Source organism: Capsicum annuum, chromosome 1 (assembly GCF_002878395.1).
Source record: "Capsicum annuum cultivar UCD-10X-F1 chromosome 1, UCD10Xv1.1, whole genome shotgun sequence".
NCBI lineage: Eukaryota > Viridiplantae > Streptophyta > Magnoliopsida > Solanales > Solanaceae > Capsicum > Capsicum annuum.
This window is the reverse complement of record NC_061111.1, coordinates 118,045,707-118,058,995: the sequence shown is the minus strand read 5'-3', so window position 1 is coordinate 118,058,995 and position 13,289 is coordinate 118,045,707. Positions and strand designations below refer to the sequence as shown.

Genomic DNA, 13,289 nt, shown 5'->3' with positions numbered 1-13,289 from the left:
AAAAAAGAATAATTTTTTTTGTAATATTTTAATTTTAACTTTTAACATGATATGTTTAGAATCACAAGATTAAATGACATTTTGATATATTTGGTACAACTTTAATTTAAAATCATAAGATTAAATTTTTTTTTTTTTTTTTTTAAATTTTGTGTCGAACTTTGTGGAAATCAAAGTAGTTTATTTTTTTTTCAAATGTAATATTTTTATCATATTTTAAAATAATATTTAAATTATTTTTCTTAGTGAAGGTGTGAAGTCACAATTAAAAGCTTACAGAGGGTGTACTTCTCACCTTCTAAAACTGGGTTTTCATTGCACTTCAAGTTGTACAATTAAGAAGAAACTCTTTTTTACTGTTTTTTTTTTGTGTGTGTTTGCATTTCTAGTGTGTAAAGTAAAAAAAAAAAAGAAGCTTCAAAAAGGTCTTGTAACAATGGTTTTGTTACATTTTTTCAATTGAATTAACTTTTGTGTTGAGAAGGTTGTTGATCTGAGTATGAAGGGGTGAAATCTTGAACTTTGTTGTGTTCATGAAATGAGATGGAGCAAACAATTGAAAGGTCTTCAAATGCAGATAGGGTTTTTCGAATTCAAGCTCCACTGGTCAGTGCTCTTCATCTTTGTTTATTTGTTTGTTATCCTCTGTTAATAAGGCTTCTCTTTAAATACCCATGAGAAAATTTCGAGGAATTTGGTCTTTTGGATCTTGGATTAGCACAAAATTCCTGCTGAATCTGCAATATTTCTCCTTAGAATTCACCTAAGGTCCTTGAACATAACTTCTGGGTTTTACATTTTCCTGAATTTGAAAGAAAACTGAGAAACTTGTTCTTCAATTTATGTACGTTTTCCCCCCTTCCCCGAACACGTATAGCGGGAGCTTTTGTGCATCAACTGTTGTTTTTTAATAAGTAAAAAGTTTATGCAGTTTCCCCCCTCCCCCCTCGTATCTGCTAGTCTCTTCTACCTTGTTTTGATAAATTTTCACTGGATATGGCGAGCATAGTTGCCAGAATATTTGATTTTTGATAATGGTGGCGTCCCGGGTAGCTTGCATAAACCTAGACTATTGCATTGGTATTTTTGCTTTTCTCTCCACGATATTTAGCAAATGGAAAGAAATACTATTACCTAGACTTTTTTTTATCTCAACTAGGAGTTTGAACTCTAATGTCCCATGATTTTTATCTGCATGATTGGCCGCTAAGCTATACACTTGGGTGCAAAGATAGTTGCCAGAATATTAAATTCTTGGCAGTTAACGTGATGAATATGCTTAAGAAGAAGCATCCACATGAAACATCTACAGGTCAAGATGACATATGTGTAATTTCATGTGGTTAGCAAACTAGCTAACTTTAATGTGGTTAGCATCTGAGCTGACTTTAGGCATTTAGCTTTTCCAGAACTGGAAGATTCAAAGATGAAGATCATGGATGGATTGTATAGGCGATCTAGCTCTATTATGCATTATGGGTGCTAAAAGTCATATGGTTAAGGTTAACATTGGGGATGTATCGTCCTATAGCAATAGAGTTTTTGGGGGTGCTAATTACCTGTAAAATCATTATGTGAGATTTATAAATCAATAGCAGTAAATTGTTTTGGTGGCGTTATATGCATGTCACATTGTGCAAATAGCTCCAGAAACTATGTTTTTTTAAGTGGTACCACATTGAGTATTAAGGCCACTTGACTATGTTCTTTCTTTCTGTTAATGAAGGTTGTTGGCAGGGAGACTAGTTAGTTAAATATGTGAAACACCATCATTACCTGCATCATTCACCCTAAGTGAGTGCCTTGCTATTATAAGCATGTGGAGTAGTCTTACCTACAACAACAACATACCCAGTGTATTCCCACATAGTGGGGTCTGGAGAGGGTAGAGTGTACGCAAGCATTTCACTACCTCAGGTGAAGTAGAGAGACTATTTTGATAGACCCTCGGCTTTGGACCGACAACAGTACAGCAAATACAAAACATAAATACATATAAACTAGTGCAGTAAGCAAAATAAACTAACACCGCTAGCCACAAGATAATACTAAAAACTATCTAACCGAAACATACATCACACAACACCATGAACAAGAAACTTCAGACACAAACGGACACTCTCCTACTGTTACCGACACACTTCCACCCCCTAATCCTTTACCCTAATCCGCGTCCTCCACACCTTCCTATCAAGGGTCATGTCCTCTGTAAGCTGTAACTGCTCCATATCATGCCTAATCACCTCTCTCCAATATTTCTTCGGCCTACCTCTACCCCGCCTAAAACCATCCATAGCCAAGGTCTCACCCCTTCGCACTGGCACATCAGAACCCCTCCTCATCACGTGCCCGAACCAACACAACATCACTTCTCGCATTTTGTCCTCCACCAAAGTAACTCCCACCTTCTTCCGAATAATCTCATTCCTCACCCCATCTTTCCTAGTATGGCCACACATCCATCGCAACATCCTCTTCTCCACCGCCTTCAACTTTTGGATGTGAGAGTTCTTAATTGACCAACACTCCGCTCCATACAACATAGTCGGTCGGACTGCAACTCTGTAGAACTTACCTTTAATCTTAGGGAGCATCGTTTTATTACATAAAACTCCCGAAGCGAACCTCCATTTCAACCACCCTGCCCCAATACGATGCATGACATCCTTGTCAATCTCACCATTGCCCTGAATCATAAGCCCCAAATACTTAAAACTCTCGCTCTTCCGAATGACCTAGAGTCTAGCTTCACCACCACGCCAACCTCCTATGACACATCACTAAAGTTACACTCTAAGTACTTCGTCTTGGTGCTGCTCAACCGAAATCCTTTAGCCTTAAGCGTCTATCTCCAAATCTCCAACTTCTCATTAACTCCTCCTCGAGTATCATCAATCAGTACCACATAATTCTCAAATAACATACACCAAGACACCTCCCCTTGAATATGTCGTGTCAAAACATCCATTACCAAGACAAATAAAAACGGGCTAAGAATCGATCCCTGATGCAACCCTATCAAAACTGGAAAGTGCTCCGAATCTCCACCTACCGTCCTCACACGAGTTTTCGCACCATCATACATGTCCTGAATCGCCTTAGTGTACGCCACGGGCGCCCCTCTAGCGTCCAAGCACCTCATCAGAATCTCCCTAGGAATTCTGTCATATGCCTTCTCAAGATCAATGAGGACCATGTGTAAGTCCTTCTTCCTCTCCCAAAATTGCTCCACTATTCTCCTCACAAGGTGAATGGCCTCAGTAGTCGAGCGACCTGACATGAAACCGAACTGATTCTCAAAGATAGGCACGATCCTTCTCAGCCTCAACTCTACCACCCTTTCCCAAACCTTCATTATATGACTCAACAACTTAATACTTTTAGGGATTGTTTGGTAGAGTGTAATGGAATGTTAATGCATTCATTAGTTTAATGTGTATTAGTAGTACCTTGTTTGGTATACCTTTTTACCCTATGTATAACTAATGTTTGCATTAGTTATGCACTCTATTGTGTATTGAGGTGTGTATTACTAATGCCTCAAAATCTATGACATATAGTAATGCAATAGATCTACTGCATGCATTAACATGCTTAAAGATCGTATTACCCCTCAAAAAAAATTTCGCATCCTTTCCAACATATATATATTGAGGGTGTTATGTAAAAAAAAAATTTTTTTTTAGAAATTATGTAATTCATGTTTTTTTAATAAATCGAACCAAATACTGCATAAGAAAAAATACAAGCATAACTAATGCAAGCATAAATAACACAAGCATTACTAATACAAGCATTATTAATACATTATATTTTGCACTATTCTTGTACACTCTACCAAACGACCCTTTATAGTTGTTGCAACTCTGGATGTTTCTCTTGTTCTTATATAATGGAATCATCGTACTCCTCCTCCACGCTTCAGGCATCTTCGCCGCCCTAAAAATAGTGTTAAACAACCTTGTCAACCACACCAAACCTGCCCCGCCAGTGCTCTTCCAAAAATCCACTGGAATCTCATATGGCCCCGTTGCCTTACCCTACCACATTTTGCGAATAGCCCCCTTGACCTCTTCAACCTTGATACGCCTACAATAACCATAATCGCGACACTCCTCAGATTTCTCCAAGTCCCTTAACACGAAACCTTTGTCCCTCTCGTCGTTTAAAAGTTTATGAAAATATGACTGTCACCTCTTCCTAATGAGGGCATCCTCAACCAACACTGTACCATCCTCTCCCTTGATGCACTTCACTTGGTTAAGGTCACGAGCCCTTTGCTCTCTGTCCTTGACAAGCCTATATAACTTTTTATCCCCGCCTTTCTCCTCTAAAGTCGCATACAAGCTCTCAAAATCTGCTGTCTTAGCTGCCGTAACCGCTAACTTAGCCTCTCTTTTAGCTACCTTATACTTCTCCTTATTTGTTTGCCTCTCCTCATCTTTCTTGCTCTTAACCAACTTAGCATAAGCCACCTTCTTAGACTTCACCTTCCTCTTAACCTCTTCATTCCACCACCAGTCCCCTCGATGCTTGCCAGATCGACCTCTCAAGACACCCAACACCTCTCTAGCGGTCTCCCTAATGCAGTGGCAATCGTCTCCCACATACTATCCACATCCCTTCTACTCTCCCAAGCCCCTCTACTTTTCAACTTCTCCCCCATTTCCATAGCAGTAGCCAAAGTCAAGCTACCCCACTTAATCCTGGGCCGAGCCTCTACACTCCTCTTCTTTCTGCCCTTATTGATTACCAGGTTTGTCACCAACCTATGTTGCTCGGATTCGGTAAAACTGCCGCCGAACTCGTCTCGAAACGAGACTGACGCAGGTGCAGGCGCTTCTGCCGTCTCCAATTTGGTCAAACGATTTTGGACTCGTTGACCAAATTCAAGAAGAAATTTGAGGAAAAAATTGGATAGGCCGCGACTTACCTGAAAAAATTCCGATCAACGGCGACTCCTGCGAACTGTAAGGTTAACAAAAAGCATGCCTTGTCGACGTTTTGATGTTGGACGACGACGACTGAGTGGGCATAAACAGTAACTTTTCTCGGCAATAGCAACGGCAACGGCGACGGCGTAGGCGTATGTATTTCTCGGCGCCGGCGCCAACGCCGCGTACGTATTTCTCATCGTTGGTCGGTGTTCGTTGTGTCGATTCAACCAATTTTGTTTAGTATAATATGTTATCTATCTATTCTTTTCAAAAATAAAAAGAGAACCAATACTGTAAGTAGTTGGTTTTAGTCTCTTAGGTTGGCATATATTTTTGTCGGTCTTGTGTCTAATATATGTAGTTTTTGTGTTTTTTTAGTTAAAATTTTTTATGATATAAAAATAATTTATTTTAATATTTGGTAAACAGATGCTACGTATAAGTTAAATTTTGGAAAAAAGTTTTTAATATTAATGTTATTCCTAATTAAAAAGTAAAATCAAAGACAAAAATAACTAAAATTAGAAAATTAACTAAAATAAATAAATTCTAATCCCTATGTGACAAGGAAAATTAAATTGATTTAAATCGGGAAAAGTCTAAAATTGTCTTCATCGATGACATTATAAATAGAACCTCTGTCAAAAGAAATTTTAACTTAAAAATTTGATTGTTCTTTATCAAATAATATGGCATCATCCACATCGGGTAGTCAAAAGGGAAAAGGTCCTATGAGACCAACAAAAAGTATAGGGGCAGATTTTGATGACAAACCATTATGGAATCACGTAAAAGTAATTTCAACTGCTCTCAATGGTGGTGGAAATAGAACATGGTCATGTAACTATTGTAATAAACAAGTTACTGGATCATATAATAGAGTTAAAGCGCATCTGTTAAGATTACCGGGTCAAGGAGTACAAATATGTAGCGAAGTTCAAGGTGATACATTGAGAATTTTGAAGATGGAGCACAAACAAGCTGAAAAGAAAAAATCTTCAGTTCAAATTAATGCAAGAAAAAAAGTTGATTATGTATCTCTTCCGGAGGGCACTGATTTACTTCAACATAAAAAAAAAAAGAGTTCAGAAAGTGGAGCTATAGGAAAATCTTTCGGCATCCATGAGAGGAATATTGCCGACAAATTAGCAGCTAGATTGTTCTACGCATCAGGGTTATCGTTCAATTTTGCCAATTCTCCATACTTTAAAAAATATTCAAAGTTTCTAGCTGAAAATTCCATCCCCATTATATTCCCCCATCATATAATAGGTTGAGAACAACTTTTTTGGATCAAGAAAAAGACTCACATTAATAGAAAGTTACAACCAATTAAAGATACATGGAAAAAGAAAGGGTTGTCGATTTGTTCGGACGGATGGTCTGACACTAAAAGATGACCTTTGATAAATATATTGGCATCATCTAGTGGGGGTTCAATGTTTTTATATTCAATAAATTCTAGTGGGTGCACGAAGGATGGAGAATATATTGCTAATTTGTTTATTGAAGCAATTGAGAAAGTTGGTCCACATAATGTTGTTCAAGTTATTACAGATAACGCAAGTACTATGAAACTTGCCGGTACTATGGTGGAGGAAAAATATCCTCATATTTTGGACTCCTTATGTTGTTCATTGTTTGAATCTAGCTTTGAAAAGTATGTGCCAACCGTTTGATAAATCATCTCACTTTGCTAATTGCCAATGGATCTCAGAGTACTTAGTGAGGTGAGTAATTTGAAAAACTTTGTCGTGAATCATGACATGGCATATGCGATTTTTCAAAAACATTCAGATTTGTGTTTATTGAAAGTTGATGAAACAAGATTTGCTTCATATGTTATTATGACGACTCGTATTCGCAAAGTGAAATCTTCTTTAGAGAAGTTGGTCATGGGTGATGAATGGAAGAATTGTAAGGGGGATAAGGGAATTGAAGTCAAAACTAGTGAAATAATATCTTTTATAATGAATGATGAGAAGTGGTATAATATTGACTACTTTTTGAAGTTTACAGAACCTATTGTAGATATGCTTAGAGATGCCGATTTAGATGGTCCAAAATTACATCTCTTTTTTGATATGTGGGACTTAATGATTGAAAAGGTTAAAAAAATAATCTTTGAGCATGAGGGGGAAGATCTTATTTCTGGCCAATCAAACTTTTTTGATTCCATTCATGGTGTTCTAGTGGCTAGGTGGAACAAAAGCAACACCCCTTTACATTGCATGGCACATTCTTTGGTTCCCAAATACTATCATCAATCATGGCTTCAAGGAGAGAATGAAATTCAACGGGTCGCTCCTAATGAAGATTTAGAAATTGCATCGAATAGTATAAAGTGCTTTAAAAGGTACTTTGATTCTAATCAAATGAAACAAGTTTCATTGTAGTATGGAAAATTTTGTAGCATGAGTGGTTATTTTGGTGAGCCTCATGTGATTGATGCTATGGGGTATGAAGATCCTCTTTCTTGGTGGGAAATCATGGTGTCTTGACTCCACTTTTGCAACAATTAGCTTTTAAGTTGCTCACTCAACCGGCTTCTTCCTCCTGTTCTGAAAGAAATTAGAGCACATATTCTATGATTCACAACATCAAGAGAAATAAGTTAGCAACTTCAAGAGCAGGAGATTTAGTATTTGTACATTTTAATCTACGGTTGCTATCTCGCAAGAAAGAGAAGTACATAAATGGGCCAAGCAAGTATTGGGATGTAGGTATGTCTATATTTTCTTTATTAGTTTCTCAATTATTTATTTTGAATGACAATTTTTTCTCTCTTTGTATAAAAACTTTTTAATGTATACATTCTTTTTAGCTTATTTAGGTGGAGATCAATTTGAAGTTGAGGATATAATTAATAATTTAACCGAGCTATCAATAGATAAACCTCAATTGGAAGGAGTGTTTTTTTACGAAGAATTTGAAGAGTTGGAAGAAGTTGAAGAAGATGCGGAAGAGTAGTTAACTTAAGTAACTTGATAGTGGACATTTCTTTTTGTTTTGTTAGTTTTGAATTGATGTCTTAAGTTGGGATGTTTTCTTGTGTTTGTTTAATAAAGTATTTTAAAAATATCTTTATAACTTTATATTTATAATATTTATTTTTTTAGTCGAATCCTCGCACCCGTATCCACACTCGGATTCGCACCCCCGAATCTTAAAATTTAAATTTTGACGAATCCGACTCTCGGATTCGCACCTGTCTCGGATGCCCGCACTCGAGTCCGAGCAACTTAATCACCAACAACCTATATTGAGTCGAAAGATTCTCGTTAGGTATGACTTTACAGTCTTTACATAACGCTCTATCACCCTTCCTAAGAAGCAAAAAGTCTATCTGAGTCTTGGCCACTGAACTACGAAACGTAATAAGGTGTTCCTCTTTCTTTGGAAAGCTTGAATTCGCTATCCACAACCCAAAATCCCTAGAAGAATCCAAAAGAGAAGCTCCTCTTTCATTCCTCTGCCCAAAACCGAAACCGCCATGCACGTCATCATAACCTCTCGACAAAGACCCAATATGCCCATTGAAATCTCCTCCCACGAAAAGCTTCTCAGTGCTCGGGACGCTCCTCACCACCTAATCCAAAACCTCCCAAAACCCCCTCTTCTCCTCCTCGTCCAAACCTAAATGCGGAGCGTAGGCACTAATAACGTTCACTATAGACCCTCCAATGACCAACTTAATAGACATCAACCTATCACTAATTCTCTTAACCTCTACCACCTGCTTTCTAAGTTTTTCATCTACTAAGATACCTATCCCATTTCTATGTCTCATGCTACCTGAGTATCACAACTTATATCCATCCACATCTCTCGCCTTAGTGCCTACCCATTTAGTTTCCTGGACACACGCTGTACTAACCCTCCTCTTTCTAAGAATCTTTACCAGCTCTATAGACTTACCTTGAAGCGACCCTATGTTCCAGGACCCAACTCTCAACCTAGAAGCACCCGTATCCCACCTTGCCCTACTCCCCCTTGCCCCCAACCTCAGACTCGAACCTAGACCCGACCCCAACCTATGACATGACCCTAGTCTATCATTTATCACCCTAGCCATCACTCAAAATGGATACGATAGAAGAAAATGAAGAACAAAACGAGACCAATAGTGCACCTAATAGCTAAGTAGGAGACAAAAAACACCACGGGCAAAGGTGTACGGCTAAAGACAACTAATTAGGCAAACAAAAACCAGAAGAGATGAAAAATATATATAACACTCTGACCTCCACAAGGACCCCCCCCCCCCCCAAAAAAAAAAGAATAGAAACAGTAAAAGAACAGAAATAGACAGAAAGTTTTGGTGTATTATATGGCAGTGCTTATGTGAAAAGTTTTTAGCTAGTGAAGTTGTGCTCTTCAGTTTTCAAACTCGTGTAAATACGTTCTCATGCTATTGTAGAGAATTAGACGTGTAAACTCGTGTAAAGCTTTTAGCTGGTAAGCTTGCTGTTATTGTAGAAAAAAACATTCTTCCATACTACATTTTCTGGCTGTTAGAGAAATTAGAATAAACCTGCATTTCCTAATTTGCAAATAATTTGCAGGTTGATTCTGTATCATGCTATTGCAATGTTGATTCGGGCTTAAAAACAGTTGCCGGGGCAAGAAAATTTGTCCCAGGATCAAAACTTTGTATCCAGTCAGACATCAAGTCCCATGCTCATAAGACTAAAAACTCTCGCAGGGAGAGGTCAAGATTGCAGCCACCTCTTCTGCCTGGCCTACCTGATGATCTTGCAATTGCTTGTCTAGTACGTGTTCCCCGTGTTGAACATAGCAAGCTTCGTATAGTTTGCAAAAGATGGTATAGGCTTCTTGCTGGTAACTTCTTTTACTCTCTCAGGAAGAGTCTTGGACTGGCTGAAGAGTGGGTATATGTGGTTAAAAGAGATCGTGATGGACGGATTTCATGGCATGCATTTGACCCAATTTACCAACTTTGGCAGCCACTTCCACCTGTTCCAGGGGAATATAGTGAAACCCTTGGATTTGGTTGTGCTGTTCTTAGTGGTTGCCATCTTTATTTGTTTGGAGGAAAAGATCCAATCAAGGGGTCTATGCGGCGGGTAATCTTTTACAATGCTCGAACAAATAAATGGCACAGGGCGCCAGACATGCTCCGCAGACGCCATTTCGTTGGCTCTTGTGTAATTAATAATTGTCTTTATGTTGCTGGTGGAGAATGTGAAGGTATACAGAGGACTCTTCGTTCAGCTGAAGTTTATGACCCGAACCGGAAGCGCTGGAGTTTTATAGCTGATATGAGTACAGCTATGGTGCCTTTCATTGGGGTAGCGTATGATGGAAAATGGTTTGTAAAAGGTTTGGGATCCCGCAGAGAAGTTCTCAATGAAGCTTATAACCCTGATATAAATGCATGGAGCCCAGTCAACAACAGGATGGTTGCTGGTTGGCGCAACCCAAGCATCTCCATGAATGGTCGTCTATATGCTTTGGACTGTCGCGATGGGTGTAAACTTAGAGTATATGATGAATCTACACATTCATGGATCAGATTTATTGATAGCAAGCTCCACCTTGGAAGCTCTCGTGCGTTGGAGGCTGCTGCTCTGGTTCCCCTAAATGGTAAACTTTGTATAATTCGTAACAACATGAGCATCAGCATCATTGATGTGTCGAATCCTGATAAGCCTGTGGAAACCAACCCACATCTTTGGGAGAACATTACTGGTAAAGGTCACTTCAGAACTATGTTCACAAATTTATGGTCAAGTATTGCCGGACGAGCAGGTTTGAAGAGTCACATTGTGCACTGTCAGGTGTTACAAGTTTGAGCATTGAAAGTCTTAGCCACTCTTCTTGATGTGAACTGCTAGCTGCTTCTACTTTTCTATTCCAAGAACAAAATTTTCTGGCGAAGCAGTTTTGACCTCATCAACATGCCCCTGCAGTGGTTATGAATCAAATAATTCCCTTATTCGTCTACACTTCCAAATGACCTCCGGCAGCCTCAGCTGTTATTGCCTGCCTTGAAATACATGTAGATTATCTTCTGGAATCGTGATGAGTGTCGCCTGGTATTGTTCGGACTTGACTCAAAGAGAAGTGGGTTGAGGTTATTCATTAATAGCTCATGCGTGAAATTCTATAGTAATTTTATACATGGATAATTCATCAATTGGCAGAAAATTGTTCAAATCCAGAGCTACCTTGCTGATGATTTTGGCCGTAGAACTGGGGCTATTCATAACATTCACAAATAGATCAGTTAGCTATATGTTTATACATCCTTTTGGCCTGTAGTCTTGTTCCAATAGCTTCTTGTCTTAGATACTCTTTTTATGCATATAATGACAATGTCATGGAGATATAGGTAGAATCTTCGCTACCTTATCCCCCCATGTTTGATTTCAAGATTTGTATTTTATAAGATTGGGGAAAGTTGCAGTGAATTATCAAAAATGTGGTCAGACTAAGCGATTGGCAACTGAAGTCTTGGTAGGCAGGCAGAGTTACGCAATCTATGTTGGTGGGAAACAGTAGAGGAACGTGCATGCAAATTGGCTCAGACACCACCATTATTATTAAAAGAAAAAGCAATTGGCTGAGACACCACCATTATTAAAAGAAAAAAAAAAGGTGTGCTGACTTCCGAAGTAGCTTATGTTTAGAAGTTACCCGGTATCTCGATCTTGATTCCCAGTTGTATTGCATAACAATACAGCCGTTGGTAGAATATTATGCATAGCAGATGTTGGTAGTTTCTATAACGTGAAGTTTTCAAGAATTTTCGCAGCCCTTTATCCTTGAAGTTATTTAAAAGCTTGAAAAATTCAATTATTGGTTGTTGCATTAAAATTCAAAGACACTCCTTCCAGAAATATGTCTATGACATCTTTGTATTACATCTTCCAAAGATCACATTTTGGCTACTTTATTCCTTGAATTTATCACCAATATGATTAAAGAAAACAGTAAATCTATGATTGATTGATTGAAATAACATATAGATGGAAAAATTTCCATCTTACACAGAAAAATATATAATCATCCGTCAATTTGTTCACGTCCTCCGCGACGAACCGCCTGTCTGCTGCTTTTCTCTCTCTTTTACCATTTTTCTCCAAATCTTTCAAGTTGGAAGAAACCTTTGGTCGATGATCCATTTGAAGCTTATTCTTAGGTTTCGTTTGGGCATGAAAATCATAATTTTTTTTTGAGTTGGAGTTGGAGTTGTAGTTGAAGTTAAAGTTGTGTTTGATCATAAATATAAATTAAAATTATTTTTAAAATTTTATGAGAGAAGTATGAGTGAAAATAAGTAAAATTTGTTTTCACTTTTTCAAATACAATTTTAAAATTATATTTGAAATTCTCATAGCCAAACACATACAATTTTACACTTTTTTCATTAAAGTAAAATAAGTTTTCAGAAAAAAATAAAAACTTTTCATGGCCAAACGGGTACTAAAACTTCTTTTAAGGTTTTCGCTCCTTATTTTTTTTCGATTTATTAGTTGTTGGACTGCCAGGTTGTGACAATGGCTCTATATTGTGTAGTGAAGTTAGAAAAGAGGGGAAGAGTTTGAGGTGTTCTTTGACTTTAAAAGTTTGTGATTTTCATTGGAAAAGAACAAAGGAAACAACTTATATATGTCTACAATCTATCTACGTCTGTGTCTGCATCTATAATCAATAATATATTAAAAGTTTAAAGAAATCTGATTTGAACTTTTATTATTTATTAAAAGATTTCACAATAGACACAATAAGTTTTTCACCTTTTTTTTTAATTATTATTTAATTATTAAAATTTTAAAAATTCTAAAATGCATGATTAGAACAAAATATATGGAAAACTAATGTTAGTAGATTTTCTTTTTTCTTATGTATATGAAAAAGGAATTCTAAAATATATGATTGAAAAAGAAAAATATACTTTAAAAGCTAATAAAATAAGTGGAAATGAGAATTACATATCAAAATATATAAAAAAAATTCCTAAAATACATGACAAGGAGAATTGTATATTAAAATATATGAAAAGACTTCTAAGATACATGAAAATGAAAAGTAATGTTGATCTCTCTCTTTGGTACTTCTTAAATTTTTCCTATTCTAATGTTTTTACATTTATTTTTAGATTTTTCAAATCTTCTTAAAATCAAATTTTAGTTGATTTAGAATGCTTAAACTAATGAAAAAATATCAGTTGCCATAAATTCTGATGACTTCTAATAAGGAAAGATTTTATTATAAATATTTAATTAATTTTCAACTCTTAAATATTAGAAAAATAGAAAAAGTATAATTTTGTTTAAAACAGAGACCAAAAAATTCAAACAACATTTCTAAAATTCTTCACAATTT

General features: G+C 36.9%; 1 protein-coding gene across 1 annotated transcript; it reads left to right on the top strand.

Annotated features, from left to right (window-relative positions):
* The first annotated feature begins 235 nt into the window (after window positions 1-235).
* On the top strand, window positions 236-11,333 carry LOC107878015 (F-box/kelch-repeat protein At1g55270). The gene is made up of 2 exons (XM_016724871.2): window positions 236-606; window positions 9,503-11,333. Exons 1-2 carry the CDS (start codon window positions 544-546, stop codon window positions 10,751-10,753), a joined length of 1,314 nt encoding a protein of 437 aa, XP_016580357.1. The 5' UTR covers window positions 236-543; the 3' UTR covers window positions 10,754-11,333.
* The last annotated feature ends 1,956 nt before the right edge of the window (window positions 11,334-13,289 follow it).

Excerpts from the sequence above, each read along its gene's own strand:
- LOC107878015 (XM_016724871.2), top strand. The coding sequence starts at position 544 with ATGGAGCAAACAATTGAAAGGTCTTCAAATGCAGATAGGGTTTTTCGA. Across the intron at positions 607-9,502 it reads TTCGAATTCAAGCTCCACTG|GTTGATTCTGTATCATGCTA; the intron begins GTCAGTGCTCTT and ends AATAATTTGCAG.